The 19,785-nt window shown below is 45.7% G+C and overlaps 3 protein-coding genes across 5 annotated transcripts; 1 reads left to right on the forward strand and 2 right to left on the reverse strand.

Moving 5' to 3' along the window:
- Nucleotides 1-4,787: 4,787 nt before the first annotated feature.
- LOC133910900 (transcription repressor OFP12-like) lies at nucleotides 4,788-5,893 on the reverse strand. The gene has a single exon (XM_062353136.1). The coding sequence runs from the start codon at nucleotides 5,822-5,824 to the stop codon at nucleotides 5,249-5,251; it is 576 nt and encodes a 191-aa protein (XP_062209120.1). The 5' UTR covers nucleotides 5,825-5,893; the 3' UTR covers nucleotides 4,788-5,248.
- A 5,475-nt stretch (nucleotides 5,894-11,368) lies between these two features.
- On the reverse strand, nucleotides 11,369-12,737 carry LOC133911634 (late embryogenesis abundant protein D-34-like). Of its 2 annotated transcripts, none has more exons than XM_062353965.1 (3): nucleotides 12,330-12,737; nucleotides 11,884-12,216; nucleotides 11,369-11,783 (listed from the first exon to the last, which is right to left on the reverse strand). In XM_062353965.1, exons 1-3 carry the CDS (start codon nucleotides 12,666-12,668, stop codon nucleotides 11,613-11,615), a joined length of 843 nt encoding a protein of 280 aa, XP_062209949.1. In that variant the 5' UTR covers nucleotides 12,669-12,737; the 3' UTR covers nucleotides 11,369-11,612. The 2 variants fall into 2 exon arrangements, with proteins under 2 accessions (XP_062209949.1, XP_062209948.1); XM_062353964.1 differs by having other exon boundaries at nucleotides 12,306-12,737.
- A 3,015-nt stretch (nucleotides 12,738-15,752) lies between these two features.
- On the forward strand, nucleotides 15,753-19,574 carry LOC133911636 (pentatricopeptide repeat-containing protein At3g06430, chloroplastic-like). 2 transcript variants are annotated; one of them, XR_009908677.1, is made up of 3 exons: nucleotides 15,753-16,048; nucleotides 16,739-18,076; nucleotides 19,364-19,574. XR_009908677.1 is itself a non-coding variant. In XM_062353966.1 (2 exons), exons 1-2 carry the CDS (start codon nucleotides 15,824-15,826, stop codon nucleotides 17,732-17,734), a joined length of 1,221 nt encoding a protein of 406 aa, XP_062209950.1. In that variant the 5' UTR covers nucleotides 15,753-15,823; the 3' UTR covers nucleotides 17,735-18,224. The 2 variants fall into 2 exon arrangements, 1 of the variants encoding a protein (XP_062209950.1); XM_062353966.1 differs by lacking the exon at nucleotides 19,364-19,574 and having other exon boundaries at nucleotides 16,739-18,224.
- The last annotated feature ends 211 nt before the right edge of the window (nucleotides 19,575-19,785 follow it).

Here is a 19,785-nt window from a genome sequence, read left to right on the forward strand (position 1 = left end):
AGTAAGATGAGTGCTTAGCCTATGTAATATATGAGAGTTTTTTTAGAAAACAATTCTTGTAATACATCTAAAATAGGGCTGACCTCTTTGAGTAATGAAATTTATGTTTTACATATGCTTGAATTCTCCTCATTCTAATATATCTCTATTGGTTCCCTTGTAAATTTACAAGTTTTTCTTTTACGGTTGTGATTTTTCAACCTTTAGAAGTTATTCTTTTTGTTGCTAGAGACATAAATATTCATATACTTATGTATTTAAGAGAGTCTTAAATCTCCTTGCCTCTAACTATTAATTTGGAGAGTTGCTTATTTCAATGACTCTTTTTCTTTGTTATTCATTTAAATTTTAAGTTTTGTACATAAAGACATATAAAATAGTCTTGAATAGAGCTTATGTTTCATATTTCATTCGTGGAGTCATGTTACATTAGAACTTTCTTTCTCGTTTTGTCTCTCTAAAGTTTATACTTCCGTTTGTACATTTTTTAGAAGCGTTGGGTGAACAAAGAGTAGCGTTAGGTGAATAAAAAGTAGACTATCTATTTTGTAAAAAGTTTGTAAAATGTTTATTCACCTTCTTTAATCATTTATCTTGATCCTTCATTAATATTGATCCTCCATTAATACTAATGCCTTTTTAAGGGGAGAGCTGCCAGACAGTAGGAGGAAGGGGTGGTGCACTGTGGTGTGCTGAGGGAGGTAGCCATGGGAAATTCATCTTAGCAAGCTGTATGCTTTGGAATCTTAAATTGAATCGGAGGGCTTGGAGGTACTCACATGCAACCAAGTGAGATATAATATGTTTGCAAAGCAATGTACCTTGAGAGATATTTTTTATTGCCATGTGGTCATTAAGAGGGTCATGATCAATTCATGGTGTCACTTCTCAACACTGGTCCAGGAAATGTCTATTGAGAAAAAAACATTTCGGTTATGAAAGAGCAGAAACATATATTGTTTCTGAGGTTATTTCCTTTTGTTATGGAACATGAATCTTAATATTTTTACAGCTAAGAACATACTCGAAGAGTTTTTTACATCTACAATTGATTTTAACTTCTGAGAAAGAGTAGTGTGTGAAAAGCAAGCTTACTATCAATATTTAACATTCTAGAGTATTAAACAATGTTATCTTTGTCGATACGCTATGATAATCATTACTTTTTTATCAGTTGGCTCACATTGTGTGGAAAACAATAAATATTATTGAGGGTAATATTTGAGAACCGTTGTGACGTACTGGTATTGTACTAATATATCTTAAAAGTGCTAATGCATATGCCAGCTGCTTGAAGGAAACTGAAAGCGTTAGAGCAATTTCAACAGAACATCTATAATACATTATCTATATTCTCGTATGGATTGCTATCTATAAAGATTCTTCCTCTATATTACTGTATCATTCCAACAACACATCCATATTTCATCTTCTATATTATCTCTCCTATTTTTTAATAGTATTCTATAACTAACAATATTTCAAAAAAGCACTATGCAACTTAGGGTTGTCAATAATTTTATAACTTAGTACATTAGTTTATATGAATATTAATGAATTTTACCTAATTTTTGGGAATTAAATTTGTGCCTAAAAATTCAAGAAAAGTACAAAAATATTCAAATTTGGAGACTTTTCATTTAAAATTTGTAAGATATTTTTAGTGGGAACTAGTTAAAATGGATTCTTTGTTATTTATTCTATTAGTATAAAAATTGTTGTGATTTTAGGAGCTCTACAAAATCACTTTGTGAATTTATGAAAGAGCGAGAAGAAATAACTTTTTGAAGCAAAAGCTAGCTGTTGGCCTCTCTGGTCTCTCTACAGCAGGATGGCATGGGGGGAGATGCACGCCACATCTGGCGTGTCTGACGATGTGAATAGCGTGCTCTGCAAAGTAGCTAGTTAGATGAAGAGTCTATTGGAGATTGTTTTTTGGAGAAAATAGATGGAGGATGGGATGGAGGGTAGGATAGAAGGGCTCTTGAAGATGATCTTAGACGTGTCACACCTCGAAACTGGTGTGTTTGGTTGGTGACTTGTGCCTGAGATATGATTAAGTCGTGTAACCACTATACAAATGAAATTTTAAATTTTTTTGTTAGATAACAAATAAATATCACTAACCTCAAAAATAATTTTATCCTCTCCAATAATTCCCCACGCTTCTACCTGTATCCATCTTTCTTCACCAGGAAAATAAATCCACGGGGAAGTAAAAGAAAAAAAGAAAAGAAATATGCACGTTAACGGTTGAGCTAAGCTAGTAGCAAAAAGCAACCAATTAGCAATTAATGCCAATTATTCATCCAGACATGGCCGTCGGAACCCAATTAGCAATTAAAGCCACTGGAACTAACAAGAATAAATAATGCAATGAACAGGGAGGGATTAGTGGATGCTAGCGAGCTGCGTGAGCTAAGAGCATCTCTAAAAATCTCCTAATCCTATTCTCTACAGTCAAATTTAAAAAAATTCATTTTAACAACTAGCTCTAACGACTTTCCAATTTCACTCTCAATATTTATCCACTCTAAAAAACAACCATCTCGCTACCTATTTCTAGGGAGCACCCCTCGCTCCAAAAAAAATACCTGACTGCCTCGGGCCTACCCTTCGTCCAGCCTATCGGGAGCTTAGCCGTCAGTCGGCCAATAAGAGCCTAGGACGGGTGCACGAGGCCGAGGCGGAGAAGAAGGCTCCTCCGGCGTGGGGACGCCGTCGCTGGACATGTGGCAGGGCTCGCCGACGTTGAGGAAGACGAGCGCGCGGTGGCCGCCGAAGAGCACGAGCGACGGCATGAAGGTGACGTCGAGCGTTTCGACGGCCGATGTCCTTGGCTTGAGCGCCACCGTGCCCCCCGTGCAGCCGAGCTCACCGCTCGCGTCGCCCCAGAGCGGCGGTCGAGGTCTGCTGGTTCGATGCCTAGGCCACTTGATTAGCCACCATTACCATCTAATTAGTGCTCGTTCTATGTTGTTGGCCCTCACCGTGCACAAATTCATGTGTACCAGCAGCCATTCTCTTGCCTTGCTTCTGACCAGTAAGGTACGATGAGGCTAAGCCACCACGAGAAGCAAGCAGAGCTGAAAGACGAGCCACTTGTAAGCCTTCGCTGCGGCGGCGTTGTCGATGGCCTTTCTCGGCGGCGTGCCTCCGAACAGCGTGACTTGATGGCCAAGCCCGATGACCTGGACCCGGGGCCGGGATCGTACCTGTCCGGCGCCTCCGCGCACGCTCGCCGACAAGAAGAGGTGGCGGAGAGATGATAGGTAGGATCCACTTGTCGGTGAAATAATAGATGACATATAGGGAATGGGAAATTCAGAGTTTGTTGGAAAAGAAGAAGATTTAGACATGAAATATTATTGGAAAGCCTTCCTATACGAAGATATAGGAGATGAGTTTTAAAAAATCTTTTAAAGATGCTCTAAGCAAGGTGCCTGAGGATTCATGCAGCTCGCAGGAACGCTGGAGGCCAGACTCGTTTGTCTCAGGTGGCAACCAATGAACCAAACACACCCTTGTTGTCCAGCCTTGTTTGGAGTTCCATAGCAGAAAAGGTTTCGGAAAGGTTTGTAACTGCTAACTAGTGCTTTGCTGAATGATTCTATTGGCTTTCTAGTAGGCTGTAGTGCATCCCTGTCATTGGCAGGGTGCCAAACCTGTTGTGCTAATATTTGTTGGTGTGTGTGATGCAGTGTTGATATCTGTCGTAAATCTTAGTGTTCATTCTGCCGACTGTCGCGTGCCCATCGAAGATAATTCTGTCGGTGTCATCACAGCCGGTCAGAAGCGAGGATCACAGGAGACAATGCCTGGAGCATAGTGATGGCCGGTGGTGGACTCAGATCATGATTCTGCTTTGCAGGATGCTGTGCTAGTTGCTGCTCCAACGGTGTTAATGGTATTGCAGGGATCGCAACATGGGTGCACAAGCTTAGTGCTGTTCGTCTTGGGTCTGAATTCTCTTTTCATGTTACTCAGGGCACACAGCTTAATTTTGCTGAGATAGTCGTCAGCTGGACACGAAGCTTTCAGGCGAAGCAGATCTTGTTCACGGTTGCCATGTCAATGTCTGACTCTCAACTCTCAAGTCCTCAACGGCCAGATTGCTTTGCTATTTGTCGGTACGACTCAGGTCCATGAATCTTATCACGCACTATTTCTACTAAACGGAAATGGAAAACGTAATGAGAGATGGTTTCTACACAGATGCGATCCATCGTGGATTCTTTAGACTTTGGTCCTTTTCAAAAACATTTTCTACGCATGGATTTATAGAGAAACAATATAAAAAATAGACCATTTTTACTTTAACAACATGATACCGTGACAATTGATATCATTATTCGTTACCTTTCAAGTTCAAAGTAAAAGATCATACGAGTTAACTATTACATGCAAAAGGATCTATTTTCACAAATTATTTTTGTAAAAATCTATTTGTAGAATATGTTTTTTAAAAGGTCAATATGTAAAGGTTCCACCGATCCATCCAACTACAGAGCAGCCATGTGTAGTGTAAGCAGTAAGCAGGAAGCAGCCTGCATGTCCTGTACGACGCCAATTGGTTTTGCACGGCATATGTTTATTACTGCATATTGTGTCTGGATCCCAAGACTTCACTCGTCTCAAGAGAGTATACCTCGTTTATCGGATAGATTGGAAGAACTGCTGCTGTCAACTGCAAGGCTGTGCCCTGTGGGCTATCAAGTCAATTGCTGAGAAAACCTTCCCGAAATTCATAGGATTTTCACACAAAAACTGATCGATATCCCCAAAGAATTGTATCAGCACCTTCAAATGTATTAGTATTTGGTAGAACATCATAACGGTTACAATCACGACATAACCTTGCTTGGCAGGGCCTATAGGCTATATAGCACAAAAGCTATATTAGCCTTCAGGTACCCACAAAGAAAACAGAAAGCTAAATAGGTGAACAGTAAAAGAGCAGAGATGGCAAAAAGGCAAAGGCAACACACAAAGCAAACCATATTCTATCTTCACCAGCACGCTCACACTGCTCAGACCTTTAGAAAAAAGGGCAAAACAAATGCTATGCATACAAGCAGATTTCAGCTACGAAATTTCACAGCACGTATTTACAGTTAGATGATCTTCAAACGTCGATCTGCATGAACTTTCTAGTTACTTGCCAATCATTGCGAAGATTTTTTATTTTCGTACCAAAAATCTGTCCGTATGCATAGCAACGTACGCACGCTCCAGAAAAGAACTGCTGTTAATCGTGGTGCTCGTCGTCGGGGTTGGTGGCGGTGAGGCGGAGGAGGAGGTCGGTGAAGGCGCTGACGACGTACTTGTGCGCGCGCCTGTCGTTGAGCGCGAGGTAGCAGAGCAGCAGCTCGTGGAGGCGCGCCCTGTCGCCGCGACGCCGCGCGTCCAGCCGCAGCGCCGCGGCCATCTCCTCCATCGACCGTAGGAAGTCGGCGTGCGGGTCCGGTGAGTACGTCGGCACCGCCACACCGGCCGCGCCCACGCCCACGCCCAAGGCGGCGGCGCCGTGCGCGGACGAGTCGACGATGGAGTTGGAGCGGCCCGGGGAGGAGAGGAAGAATCGGCGGGACGCGATGGCCGAGGACAGCCCGGACTCGGAGAGCGCGGACGGGTTCTTGGCCACCGCGCCGTCGTGGGGCGAGCTGCTGGCGTCCTTGCAGCGGGCCGAGGAGGACGACGAGCACGGGGAGGTGGAGCCCGCCGAGGTCGACGCCGCCGATGTGGACGCTTCGTCGGACCCCGGCATGAGATCCGGCGCCGGTGATCCCGACGGCCTCCGGAGCCGGGGGAAGCATCCGAGCATCGTGTCTGCTCTAGTGTGAGTGCTTTCTTGGCTTGAACACTGAAGAGGAGCTGTGGAGTAAGGTGGTTCACTGTGAGTTATAGAAGTGTGGCAGTGGCGTTTCTAGGTATGGTATGGTATGGGGGCCATGGAAAAAAATTCGGATTTTTTTTAAAAAAATCCAAGAGCACAGGTAAAACGATTTCGATCAAATTTTGATCCGATTTTGATTAAAATTTGATCAAATTTTAGCCAAATTTAAATAATATCGGTCAATTTTGGCCGGTAACACAAATACGGGAGGTGACCGGACCAAAAATCACAGTCGAAATTTTTTTCCATGATGGGGGCTCACCTATTATTGGATGAATTGATTCTGGTGAAAGCTGACAAAGTGACATTTTCTGATAGAAGGTTACTCCTATACCTGCTTATAATCAACAAGTGGCACAAAAAAAAACCCTGCTGGATAGCCTTTTCAATTGTGATATATCCAGAGCTGTTTCTTTTCTCAACAGACCTACAAAACGGCCAGCAAGAAAAACACAGCACTACATGCGACCGCTTGCACTGTCTTTACTGTCGAAATGGCTTCGAGATTTCTGCCCAAGTGGGAAAATCGTGTTGTTGATGCGTGTAATTTGTTCGTGTTACACATTTCATCTTATGAAAGTAGAGGGCCAAGATTGACTCGACATATATTATTCTCGCATATCGGAGACATCGATCAAATGGAGCTTCGATTAGCATTTTTTTAAATGGAAATTTGTTCCTGCATCTGGGATGCACGTAGCGTGTGATTCCATTACTATTAATTAATTTAGTATAACCTTGTATTCATCCTCTGCATCAGTCTACTCCTCATGCACTGTACTACGGGTACCTGCATCGTTCGACACTTGAATGTTCAACGACCCCATTGGCTTCACGTTACAACTGTGCGTCAGGCCCTGGTCCAAAATTGGCAGAACTGGCTGGTTTCTGTTTCGCCGAATTCACTGCACTTGTACGCTCCCTTTACTGGCCAGCAGCACTGGTCCAGCTCGTACAGACTGCACCACGTACGCCTGTGTGGGTGTATCCGTGTACACCCAGATGCACATTTTTCACCGAGGCTGTACACATGGTGACCGGTGCCTCCTTGTGCCCTCTTATACGGAATGGTATCCTCTGCTTTAGCAAAGTTAGAGAATAAACAGTGTCATGACATTAGGTTTTCTAAACTGTTAGATTTAAAATAGACGTATCAGATTATCTGCTACAGGACCTCCATGGACAGCAGGACCGTTACAATATTTTGCTATATTAAATAGCTACAGTAAATAATGGCAGAATACTATTTACATATACTCATATTACTATGTATTTCGGTGACATTGCTCCATAAAATGAGAGGATATACGTCCCTCTTATACTGCATCTGCATGGTAATCTGTTGCTGCGTGCACTACTGCTGTCACAACTCACACGTCCTGTGTACATGTTAAGCAAGAGAAAAAACTGCATGCACGTACGACAGTGAGGGAGAGGCCATCGACACGCATGGCGTTGTATATATGCCAGTACCTGGTTGGTACGTGGACACATAGATGCGGTTGGGTGCATTAGGGTTCACATGATCTTGCTACCCGGACTCCCGGAGGCAACGCATTGAAGATATATCGACGATCTTATTGCTTGTGTTCAGAAGGAAACAAGATAATGTAAACAAATGTATATCGTACATATATATAGCCAACGTAAGTGTCGCAAATAGTCACCGGTAAATTAAAAATCAAGATATATGGTACTACCTTGGCGGCAGCATTTTCATTTGTCTCTACATTATCCTAAGCAAATTTTCCACACAACAATTGTGTTGAAATATACGTTTTAATCTAGGGCTCGTTTGTAACTGATGGACACATGTTTATGATCACGGCTAGCTGCAGGGTTTCCTGTGCATGCATACCTTTCAGTACGCAGTACATACTCATCAGCGAGAGCAACAAACCAACAGCCGATCGATTGAGCGAAAACAACATGTAACAACAATACTTCATGTTCCTGAAAGTTGCTATAGAGTCACCAGAGTTTGGAGTCGCGCGTTTAACGGGACCATCATGGCAGAAATGTACGTAGGTGTGTATATATGTCAGTATATGGTACTACTCCGTTGGTGTGGTAGCTAGAGGTTCGTATACATATGGGCGCAGGTAAAATATTAGTCAAGTACTCGAACATATATTGTTTGCGTTGGGCTGCAGGAAACACTTGCATCCTTTCGAGAGCTGCTAGTTCATCAGACCAGTGTGTCGGGGCGGAGATTTGGATATGGGAATTATATTGTATGCATCTGTTTGGGCAATTGGGGATGTAACAATGCCAGCAACCGAAGGATGCTTGAAGCCTACTACTACAAGCATCGATCGATCAGGGCCCTGGGCGCATGTGATCGATAGACCACACGAGAAATAAGTTGCAGCTGATCGATGATTAGGGGATCTCACGATGAGATTCTGGAGCTGCCCTACATGCACAGTTCGGCAAAGCCGTGCCCGTACCAGCTAGTTCCTATTAATTTCCTGCCCATTCCATCGGCGCAGCAAGCAGCTGACACCCTGTGCACGTTGCCAGCTGAACAGCTGGCATTGGTGAGTGCGTGCCTGGCCCGATCACTAGCTACTTCGCAATTTATCCAGCCACGTTATATATTACGTGAAAAAAAACTCAAAAGTAATTGGTTATAATTGCTATGGGTGATAGATCTCACGTTTTTACCCTAAACATGTTACTAATAATCAATCATAAGTGACGGGTAAGAACTCGTTACTAATAGAATCATCAGTAATAGGTCAAAATTTAATCTGTCACTTATAAAGATCATAAGTAGACGGGTCATAACTGTAACATATCATTTATTACAAGTCATAAATGACACATCATAGTTATGATTCATCACTTATAACTGATGAATGATTTTTGCATTTTTTTTAAAAAAAAAGTCAAAAATAAAATATTTTTCATCTAAGTCAACCCCAACTCAAAGTCATCACCGTTCACCATGTGTCACTTGTTATTTTTCAAATTGTTTTCATAATGTGCATACTGTAGGAATCGAACTCACTACCTCCAGTTTCAGCACCCGCAGTTGAATTCTAGAGGGAAAACCCCTCAAATTCCAACAAAAGATATGCTCTGGCTCAAATTGGTTTGCTTATAATGCATCGGCGCCATAACATAGTTAGAAGTTAGAACATTTTCCCAAAGACAGTTCTTAAGTATCCATAAGTCTTGTTAAGTAACAATAATATTAATAAACATAGACCACATGTCCTACCAGAGAACCAAAGCATGAGATCGATGAAGGAATAAATTAAATAAGGAGTAGCTACCTGCAGTGTTTAGTCCTAAATACTCTACAGTTTCAGCACCCACAGTTGAATGAACTATGTCAACATCCACACATGAAGAAGCTAAGATAATCAGCATTAGTAATCGCTGCATTCACGACAGTGTTTATGGCAGCATACTGTTACTGTGCGTCCGGCAATACTACCAGAACACAGCAGGGAAGCATCCGGTCCCAGACGGACAGCGCGCCAGGCAAGGCCCAGCTCGCGCGTGACGGGTGAAGAGTGAACTCGATGACTTGTGGGCCCGAGGCCATGTAATAGAGGATGATAGATAGAATTGAGAGGGAGGAGAGCGGCAGGCTGAACAAGGATTAGAACACTCTGAACTCAATACAACCTTCTTCCTCCTCCTGCCGTCTGCAACCTTCTCTCTGATCCCGTTCTTACTTCTTCCCCACGAAGCCTTAAACTTATCCTAATCCACCACCCAGCGCGACCCTAACACATACGTGCATCGAAACACAAGGCAGAAGCATACACAATTTGCATCGCTGGTTGACACACAACTCGAAGGGGTAGAAGATGAAACATTTCAGCTCGACATGATGTCAAACTGTCAATGCATCAGTGACTTGGCTGGCCATCAAGGGGCATCTCCGTGTCGAGTTTGACATCAGTGCCAACACTGCCGCCCGTACCGCTGGCCAACTCCAAGTCTGAATCGAGTAGCATACATCTACAGCTACACGGGAAAATTCGGTTTATAACACTCAATTTGCACGCCTCTCACCATATGCCACAATTCGTGCACCTTCATATCACGCATTGTTTTGTTACATGATATTCTTCTTTTCTCTTTCCCTATTTCCTTTTTTTTTAACGCCGGCTCCCCTTCCCGAGCCTTCTCGGAGGCTTTTGACGGGTGCGAGATCGAAGGCTCGAGCCCCCGACCAGTCCCCTCACCAGGCTACAAGCTTGTTCGCCTTTCCCTATTTCCTTTCTAATTTCTTTTCTTTTTAGCCGGCTGGCACCTGGGAGTATCTAAAGTACCCCTGACTACTGTTTAGGCTTGACCTGACCATCGCAATGGCTTCGTCTCAGCGGCCAGGCACCGGTCCACTCACAGCAACCGTGGCGGTGGGGGCGCAACGGAGCACAGACCTCCAGTGAGGGTCTGGGCTGACCACCTGGGCAATCGTTCTTTCACGGGGGACCTGTCTTTTCCGGTCTGCCATCTCAACGAACTTGATCACACTATTGATGCAGCTGACATCCCGGATCATCGACGGGCTCTTTTTCCTGTTCCTGTTGCTGTCCATCGGCTCAGGCAATCCAATGTGAAGAAGAGTTGGAGTGCCTGCCTTCGTGCATTTGGCACAGCAGGATACCATGCCAGAGATCGACAAAGCTCAGCGTGTCCCTGGGGAGCGTGATCACTTTGTCAGTGCCATGGATCAGGTATAGCCAGCTTGGTGCTCCAAGTCCACGTATTGGACGAGAAGACGTGGAGATCGTACTCGTGCGGGGTCACCACCCGCGCACGGAGAATGGCGATGACGAAGCCATTGCCGCCGACGCAAGGCAAGAGGCCGAACTCCTGGGGTTCCAAGGTGAGCGGAAACGGGTTGGGACTTGGGAGCAGGTCGAGCGACGGGATCACCACCAGCTTGATGACGAAGTATAATCGCGGAGCCCCTTCTTGGACACGTGATCTTTGGGGCCGAAGGAGTAGTAGACGTGGAGGATGGCGATGTCCTTCTCCGTGCAGTCGACGAGAGGGGCTCCTTGGCGAAGTCGGTCTTCTTCAGGCCGGGGCAGTGGACGCACAGGTGGGAGAAGCCCGGCTGATTGGCAAGCCAGAAGGAGACCTCGACGGCCTGGCCGGTGCGCTCGAAGCTTTCGGCGGTGGTCCCGTTCCTGCGGTCGGCCAGGTACGCCACTTCGCCGAGGACCCAGTCGGCGGAGCCAGAACGTCGCCGAGAGGTGGTGGCGCCCCGGGGTCCGGTACGACGGGGGGATCGGAGGAGGCGCGGAAGAATAGGCTGTTCTTGCCTTTGGCTGCTTGCATGCTTGTTTATTACACGGCCCGCCGCCCTGTTTGGAGCCGTCCGCCCAAACGTGGCAGGCGCCCGGCGCGCGGCCTCGCAGGCGGAGGCTGATAGGTAGACCGAGGATATTGGTTCTTCAAGGTCTCGCTCGCACGTTGATTTGTGTGCACGTGCACTGGGCATACAAACCAAAACACGTTCACGCTGATTATTGGCGCACATATTTACAACACATTGCACGTACGTACGATACTACGAGTCGGCCGAGTCGAGAGACACACCTTTTGCGATGACACGAAACTAAGGATGCGTGGCGAGCACAGGGCCTAACAGCTAGTAGGATTCCAGAAGAAACTCGCGACGCACACCAGTGACCAGACTAGTTGGTTAAGGGCTCCAGACGATGGCTCCTGCACGCACAGTTCACTACTCCCAGACCGCCTCGTCACGGTTGAGCCGTGCGGCCGCAGCCATGGACGCAGCCACGCCTCCGGGCCTCAGTGTCGCGTCGCCCTTGCCGTGGCTCTCCGCGCCCGCCACCCTCAGCGCGTCGCTGCTCTCCACCGGCTTGTCCGCAGCCAGCTTCGCCGTCGCGTCCTGCAGCTCGTCGAATTCAAAGAAGAAAATCTATTACGTACACGTACGCTGACAGCTGAGCCGCACGAAACAAAAGACCGTAGCATGTGTCGCATCATACCGCGAGGACGTCGCCGAGCGTTGTCTTGTCCTCGTCGCGCGCCGCCCACTTGTTGCGCGCGGCAGCCGACTGCGCCTGCACGGCCAAGCCACCGGGAATATTGGCGTTCGGCCCGGTGGCTCTTGCCTCCGCCTCCTGGATGGCGGCCGCGTCGCTGCGCTCTAACGGTGTGTCACCTGCGGCAAGAGCCGTTGCCTCCAGCGCCTCACCGATCGTTACCTTTGTAACATCCTCCACGCCACCTCCGCCGCCACCGCCTCTTGCTGCACCTCCGGCTCCGGTGCCCTCGGCACCAGCCTTGGCATCATCCGGCGCAAGGTATTGGCCAACAACCTGTGCACAATACGAACGTGTGCATAATAAGATGTCTGCGGCTCTGCGCATTAATCTATGATGCTGCATACTTGCACTTGTATACGTACAGAGGGACGCCTGTAGGCATTCACCTGGCCAGCAACGAACTCGGTGACCATCCGGCCGCCCGGGACACAGGTCTCGGAGACGGTGACGCCCTGCACGGCGGTGGCGTCCGTGGCCTGGTCGTGGCCGACAACGCCCATGCGCTCGTTGCTGGTGGCCGCGGACTGCATGGCGGCGGCCGGGCCGCCCCTGAGCGTCTGCCCGAACACGAGGCTCTCCGCCGACTGCATCGTGGCCGCGTCCTGCGGCGCGATGGGCTTGTCCTCGAGGCCGCCGCTCACCGGAAAGACGTCGCCGTAGCGGATGGCGCCCTGCTCGCCGCCGGCCTGCTGCTCGGACGGCCTCCTCGGCTGCTCCTGACTCATTTTTGGCACAGTACCAAGAACGCAACAACGTGGGTGCACTAGTGTGTTTTGATTTTGCTCGCTTGTCCGGTGCATTGGATATAGATGTCGTGCGTGCAGCTCCAGGAGGACACGTGTGCAGAGGCTGGAGACGTGGAGGCGAGCAAGGGGAGACGCGTTGCGGCTGCAGGGCCATGTGGCGCACGCGGAAGGGCAGGTCGGCTGGGTCGGAGCGGAGCTATCAGCGGTTAGACGAGCTTTTTTATTTTTATATTTCTTAAATCGAAAAATTGTAAAAATATAATTTTTAAAAACAATAAAATATAAAGAAGGGACGTCTATTTTGCAAAACAGACGCCATTTTAAAAAATTTATTAAAAACTCGCGGTTAGACGTCGGAGATGAATGGGCCTCCGCTATCGTCGTTACTTTGGGCCGAAGTGCCCTAGAATCCCAAAGAAAAATATCCATATTGCCTCTGAATTTGCCTTTTTCTTTTAGACCGTAAAATCAGATATCTCACCTTCTTTAACTATTTAAACCGTGTAATTTACCTCCTTAGCTAGTTTTGATAATGATTTTATCCTATGTGACTCACACATAGCGATGGGACCCTTATGTCAGATGAAATATCATCATCTTGTTCCTCACTCTTCACCTTCCCATCTTTTGCCCGTGCGTGCATCTCCAAGAGAGCAGGAGACGCCAGAGGAGATAGGGACCGAAGGGGAGTGGGGCATTGGAGGGAGAGGGAGCCAGAGCAGATAGAGGTCGGAGAGGAGAGGTGCGACGCTGCACGTGAGGAAAAGAGGATGGCGAGACCAGGCGAGGCTAGGCCCAGCGGCGTGGAGGGATGGCACACATGGCTACACACGAGGCTGTGAGCATGAGAGGGCTCGGTGGCTTGGGATGGCACGATGCTCGCAAGGAGTAGCCGCTAGACCACCCCCTCCCCAACATCAAGAACGGCGCCTACGCCTCCAACGACTTCCGCATGTACTCCTTCAAGGTATGCGTGTGCTCGTGGGCCTCCGATGACTTCCGTAGTAGGAAGTGGCGTCGGTCGCAGTAGTGCCGATGACGCACGCCACAACCATCACCAAGCACCCTACCGCCCTCCTATGTGCACCACCTTACTGTGTCATTGCAACTCGACGAGCACCGCTATAAATAGCCCCAAGGCTCAATTTCCTCTCCTGCTTCTCCCCCGCCCAAAAACAGAGCCGTCGCAACACCACTCCCCTTTTCCGAGCTCCGACAACAGCCACCACCACTCCTCGAACCACCGTGATCGTCGCACTCCCCTGATTCCATTTTGTCGCTCCCCTGATCTCGATTCGTGTTGAGCCCGAAACGTCCAATCTAGGCCACCTCCGTAGCCTTCTCCAATTTCTCGCCGACGGTAAGACCTCGCTCCAATACCCTCTGTCTACACCATCTAGGGCATCACTGCTAGCTAGCTGAGTCACCAATTCGAGCCCTCATGCACCAAGATGCCCTGGCGTCGTGCTGCCTCTGTTCTGGTCACAAAGCTCCATCATCAGACCAATGGGTAGCCTCTAGACCTAATCTAAACATAGGATCAATGTCGCCCTAGCCTCTAGTTGCTTCGACCAATCTCAATTGACCCAAGGTGCCTTGGCCTTCTCTCCCCTCTCCGACGGCGAACACCCATAGCGCCACTGCTCATTGTGTTCCCGAGCCCTATAACCCGATCGGAGCCGCTCATCTCCTTCTTCTCTCCCTCCTCTCTCTCTCTCTCTGCAAAATACAGGAGCTCGAATCATAGTGGTTTGCCCAACCGAGCCCAAGCATTACCTATCGTCCATCATGTTCTTCTACCTTCGGTCACCCCCGCCCGACACCCTCTCGCCCGCCCGTCAGCGCAGTGGTTGACGGTTGTGGTCGAGCTCGTGGTCGGGAGCGAGGACATGTGGTCAAGAGGGTGGTCGGGAGCGAGGACATGTGGTCAAGAGGGTGGTCAGGAGCATGTCCTGTGTGGCATCGCCAGCATCTAGTTGGCCACGAGCACAATGACCTCCTGCGCCGCTCCCTTAACTCCGTCAATGCCACCCCTCGGCCCCGCATCCACCTTGTCCAATCACACCCCTAGGCGCCCTAGCCGCACCCGCCTGTCGTCGCATCTGCTCCCGCACGAGCCGGCCACAATCCCCGCCCGGCCCCTCAATGCCACCACTGTCACCGTGTCTTTTTTTTAATTTAGTGACTGGAATGTCTATATGTACAGTAACTAATAACATGGGTTATTTGACATGTGGAAGACCACTGACACATCAGCGAAACCACTGTCAAAATCAACTAAGAAGGTAAACTATACCAGTTTAAATAGTTAGAAGAGGTAGAATATCTAATTTTATAGTTTAAGAAAGAAAAACAGATTCAAATAATAGTTAAGAGGATATATGAACTTTTTTTCCATTCCTAAAACGGATTCGTCTAAGGTCATATTTGGTTCGTTGAACGGAAGCCCGTCCTGGATGAGCTCCTGCAGCTTCGATCGTAGCGCCCATTTGGGTTGCTAAACGGTACGAGGTTATGGAGGATGAGCTCGTTCAGATTTTTAAAATTTTCCTTCTAGATGCTGAACATCCGATACGGTAAAAAGGCTCGAACGAGCCTGTCCAGACAGCACAGTAGCCCGGAATGAACCGTATCGAAAATTTTAAAAATTAAAATAATAGTCTTCTATTGCTTAAAAATTCTAGATTTTTTACATGTTCTATAATATGATGTATTATTTTTTTAAATTATTTCTAAGCTTATATAATAAAAAGTGAGTTGTTTTATACTCTATTTATATACTTTTTTATCATTTCACATTATAATAACAAATAAAAATTATTATTTCTAAAAAATAAATTATACATGAATATAATATTTGCTTTTAACAACTAAACACGTTTACGTAACATTACATACATCCCGTATATCATTTCAGACATATAATAAGACATATTCTCATATATTCTTATACATCCAACTAGACAACCCTACCTATACCATCGTATCCAGCAAGATCCCAACTCATTCAACTTTATTTATCTAATCAAAAGCTACCTAAAAGTCCGAGTCTTCCTACGAGATTTTTTGGGCCTGATTACTACTTCACCCGTTAGGCCCATTACTTCCGCCGCAGGAGCTGCCGCGAGCAATCGATGGCGATCGCCGCCGCTCGCCGGCGCCTGTGCCGCGGGATTGGGACCGCGGCGGTCTCGGGGACGGACGGCACGCTGCTCGCTCGCCTGGTTTCGGAGCCGGAGTGCCGCGTGAAGGCGACCATGGAGGAGGCTGCTTCCTCGGCGCCGCACCGCGACGGCGCCTTCTGGGAGCCCCTCGCCGCCGCGCTACTCCGGGCGTCCTCTCCGGCCAAGGCGCACCTCGTGAGTCACTTCTCGTTCTCCTCCTCGGTGCCTTCAGTCAAGCTACTGTTCGGTTTAACTAATTAGTTTTTAGTGTCGCGGTGGGAGGAAATTTTTGTTTCCCCCATGGGTCAGAATGAAACCAGCGATGCATAGCAGTAGCATGCTTAAGCTTGTAATGGCGCTTCTTGTTCGTTGAGCTTACGATACATGGTCATATCAAGTAATGAGCCTCTGGAAATGCTGATATCATAAAAATGAAGGTTTTTTTTTATATTTATGCCATTATTATAAATATTACGATTTTGAAATATGCCACTGCACTTTCGGTATTTGGAAAAATGCCATTACAAATCTAATGAAATTGGATCCATGCCATTACCTTAGTCTCTAGTCACATTTCGTAATGGCATGGATTCAATTTTAGGAGATTTGTAATGGCATAGATCCAAGTTCAAGAGATTCATAAGGGCATGGATCCAATTTCAGGAGATTTATAATGACATATTTTCAAATACTGAAAGTGAAATGACATATTTCAAAATTGTGATATTTATGATGGCATAAATCTAAAAACCCCAAAAATGAATTGGTGTGGGGTTCATTTGCGTGACGAATCTTGCTGAATTCTTATTTCTTAACAGATCCTTTTTTGTGCTTGAAAAGCAATAGTGTGAAATGATTAGGTGTGAGCTGTGAACATTGAATCAGGTCTTGGAGTGGAAGCTAGATAAGCTACTGAAGGAAGGGAGTCATGATTGCGAGCCCTACTCAACGATAATCCGTTTATGCGGGGAGACAAGGAATGCAGCACTTGCAATGAGAGTCTTTGAATCCATGGAGGCGCAGGAAATTCAGCTGAACACTGGCATTTTAAATGCCCTTGTTAATGCTTTCTTGTCAATCAGAGATCTTCTTTCTGCAATGACATTGTATGAGGCTATGGAAGGCATGGAGGACTGCAAGCCTGATTCCACTACATATGGTGCATTTATATCTGCATTTTCACTGCTCGGAAGTGGCCATGCGATGATGAGCTGGTACTTAGCTGCAAAGAATGCAGGGTTTACTCTAAGTATTCAAGCTTTTGAGTCTTTGATCACAGGATTTGTTAGGTTGAACATGCTAGATGAGGCTGAGACGGTGTTTGAGGAAATGATTTCCTTCGAAATTAAGCCAAACTTAGCTATTTTGGAGGCCAAGCTTCAGGTGCTTTCTAGAAGGAAGGAGGCCAACATGGTAAGGGATTTTTTAAAATACGTGATTGATGGCAATTGGGAGCTGAATGAAGCTACAGTCGAGAGGTTAACAAGATTATGCTTGGATGGAGGTCAAGTTGATGAAATGGAGCAGCTGCTTGCCCTAGTACAAAAGGGAGTGCACTTGAGCTCCGTAGCACAACTGCACTGTGGAATTATCAAGTTCTATGCTAAGGCAGATCGCTTGGCAGATATGGAGCACGCGATTTGCCGGATGTTGGACAATTGTGTGATGTTTGTGTGCCCAGAGGATGTCGAGGTCATAATCTGTTCTTATTTTCGTCACAAGGACTTTGATAGGTTGGATTTGTTCTTACACCGCATCCAATGTTTGTTCAAGCTCACCAGGTCTACTTATGACATATTGGTTGCTGGATATAGGAGGTTTGATTTACACGAAAGACTTGATTCAACCATAAAAGATATGAGGGAAGCTGGATTTGCATGAGTTGTCGATGAATTATGTATGCACAATTGCACATTGACTCCCTACATTAATATTTCCAGAAGCCATAAGTGCATCGATCCAGCAAAATGGAATCTTTTGGCAAGTTCCTTGTTTGACATGGAAATTTCTCAGACATGGATGAAGTATCATGTCACATAATTGATGCTGCTTTTGTGCATATGAGAATCATGAAGTTACGTGATGTTGTGCTTGGTACTGCACAAATATCTATTTAGCCAAGGTTCTACCAATCTTCAGAGGCCTCTCAGGTTGCTGAAGATGTTACTTAGAAAGAAAATCAATGGGAGGTGAATCCTTATAGCTACCTGACATGTCATTTAGGTATGTGTGCGATATCTAACCTCCCAGGTGCTATCACGTTTCTTCTTTTTAGGCGTGAAGTTCTTGCTGCAACCTCCCATGTATCATGGTTGAGATACCCTGTTTTTCAAAGTCATATTCTGAAATATTGAATAATTTGCTTGCATTATTCTCAGTCCTGTATTATAACAGTACTCGACAAGTCTAATTAACCCGTAGCAAATTTACTAAAGCTGACAAGATATAGTACACTCTGCCACTGTCAAACTCTCTGATATGGTCAACACACTAGGAAGATAAGATGGCCTGGTGAGCTGTATCTGTATGGCTGATTATCTTAAAGAAGCAAATCTAACTTTCCGGCCCTCCTCTTTTTCCCTACTTCCTCAGTACTTTAGAGATATAATATGTGTCACGAGAGGACACTAGATTCACCTTTGATCTTGATGGGCACCTTATTCATTTAGTAGCCGGTCCATTCTTTGTATTGTGTCATATCCTAGCTAGCGCTATATGTATTTTTTTTTCAAAATGTTTTTTAGGGTGTATTTTTTCAAACTGCTGACCAGTGACCCTATATAACATTAAAAGGAACCTTGATGCGTAGCCAGGCCTGGTATATAAAACCGGCCCCCATTTCCATTTTTCTGTGACTTTGTTTTACCAAAGAAAATGAATAAATGATACAAGATGGCATTTGTTCCGTTAACTTAAGTTATGTATCAGATGTTTATTGCTTCTAGGACACAATATGTGGACATCTCACTATCTCTAATTCTGGATAAATTAGATTGGTGCCATATATTATTCTACTCTTATCTGGACACCGGATTATGTCTGCCCTTGATTCTTGTAGTTAAAATCAAAATAATCCCAAGAAACCAATGTGATGCTTCCCACTGTATTGATAATACAGGTAAAAGTAATCGCCGTCCAACAGATTTCATCCCACTAGAGAAGGATCATCATGAAAAAGCAAAGTATGGTGCTGTAGCTTAATATGTATCGATACATAGTTGCATATATGGTGCATAGACAAAAAGCAATAGCTTGGGTGGTCCATCTGATCCTGATAGGGTTCGTCCACTCTTGCCTATGATGCTGTAGACTCTTTACCAAACTGGGTCCCCCTTTTGTTAGGCACTATTCTTTAGACTTGTATCATTGCTGGTTTCCCTTTTCGTTAGTTATTTGGTGTTCTTTATATTACGATACTGTTCCCTTTGTTTGCAACTCGATTTGGAATTTGTGAAAATACGTTACTACATATATGGTATCACCAATGAAACAAAGGTTTATCAATTGCAGGTCCCAGGTTCATTCAAATCCTTTGTTGGAACTTCAACTTTGCATCATGATCGGATAGTCAACAGTGCAACATGCACCAAATACCAATGTCCATTGGATAATATTCTTTCAATTACTCCTTAATCAAAGTAATTCCGCTATTTTTGTCATTATTTTGTATTATGTGGGGATCTATTATCTTAATATTTGAGAGTTAGAAGGAGTCTCCACGTTCACGCTCTTAAGATCACGAAATTACCATGTTAATCGAAAAAAAATCTAGATCATTCATTGTTATGAACATCTAACAACCTAGATTAAATTAAAGAGTCCATATCAAATATGACTAATAAATAGCTAAATTCGAAATTAAAAATTATAGAAAATTAACAGTTCTATTTCCATACGATTTGAGAAATAAAATATATAAATAAAGAGTCTAA

The sequence above is a fragment of the Phragmites australis genome, chromosome 3 (genome assembly GCF_958298935.1).
Source record: "Phragmites australis chromosome 3, lpPhrAust1.1, whole genome shotgun sequence".
NCBI lineage: Eukaryota > Viridiplantae > Streptophyta > Magnoliopsida > Poales > Poaceae > Phragmites > Phragmites australis.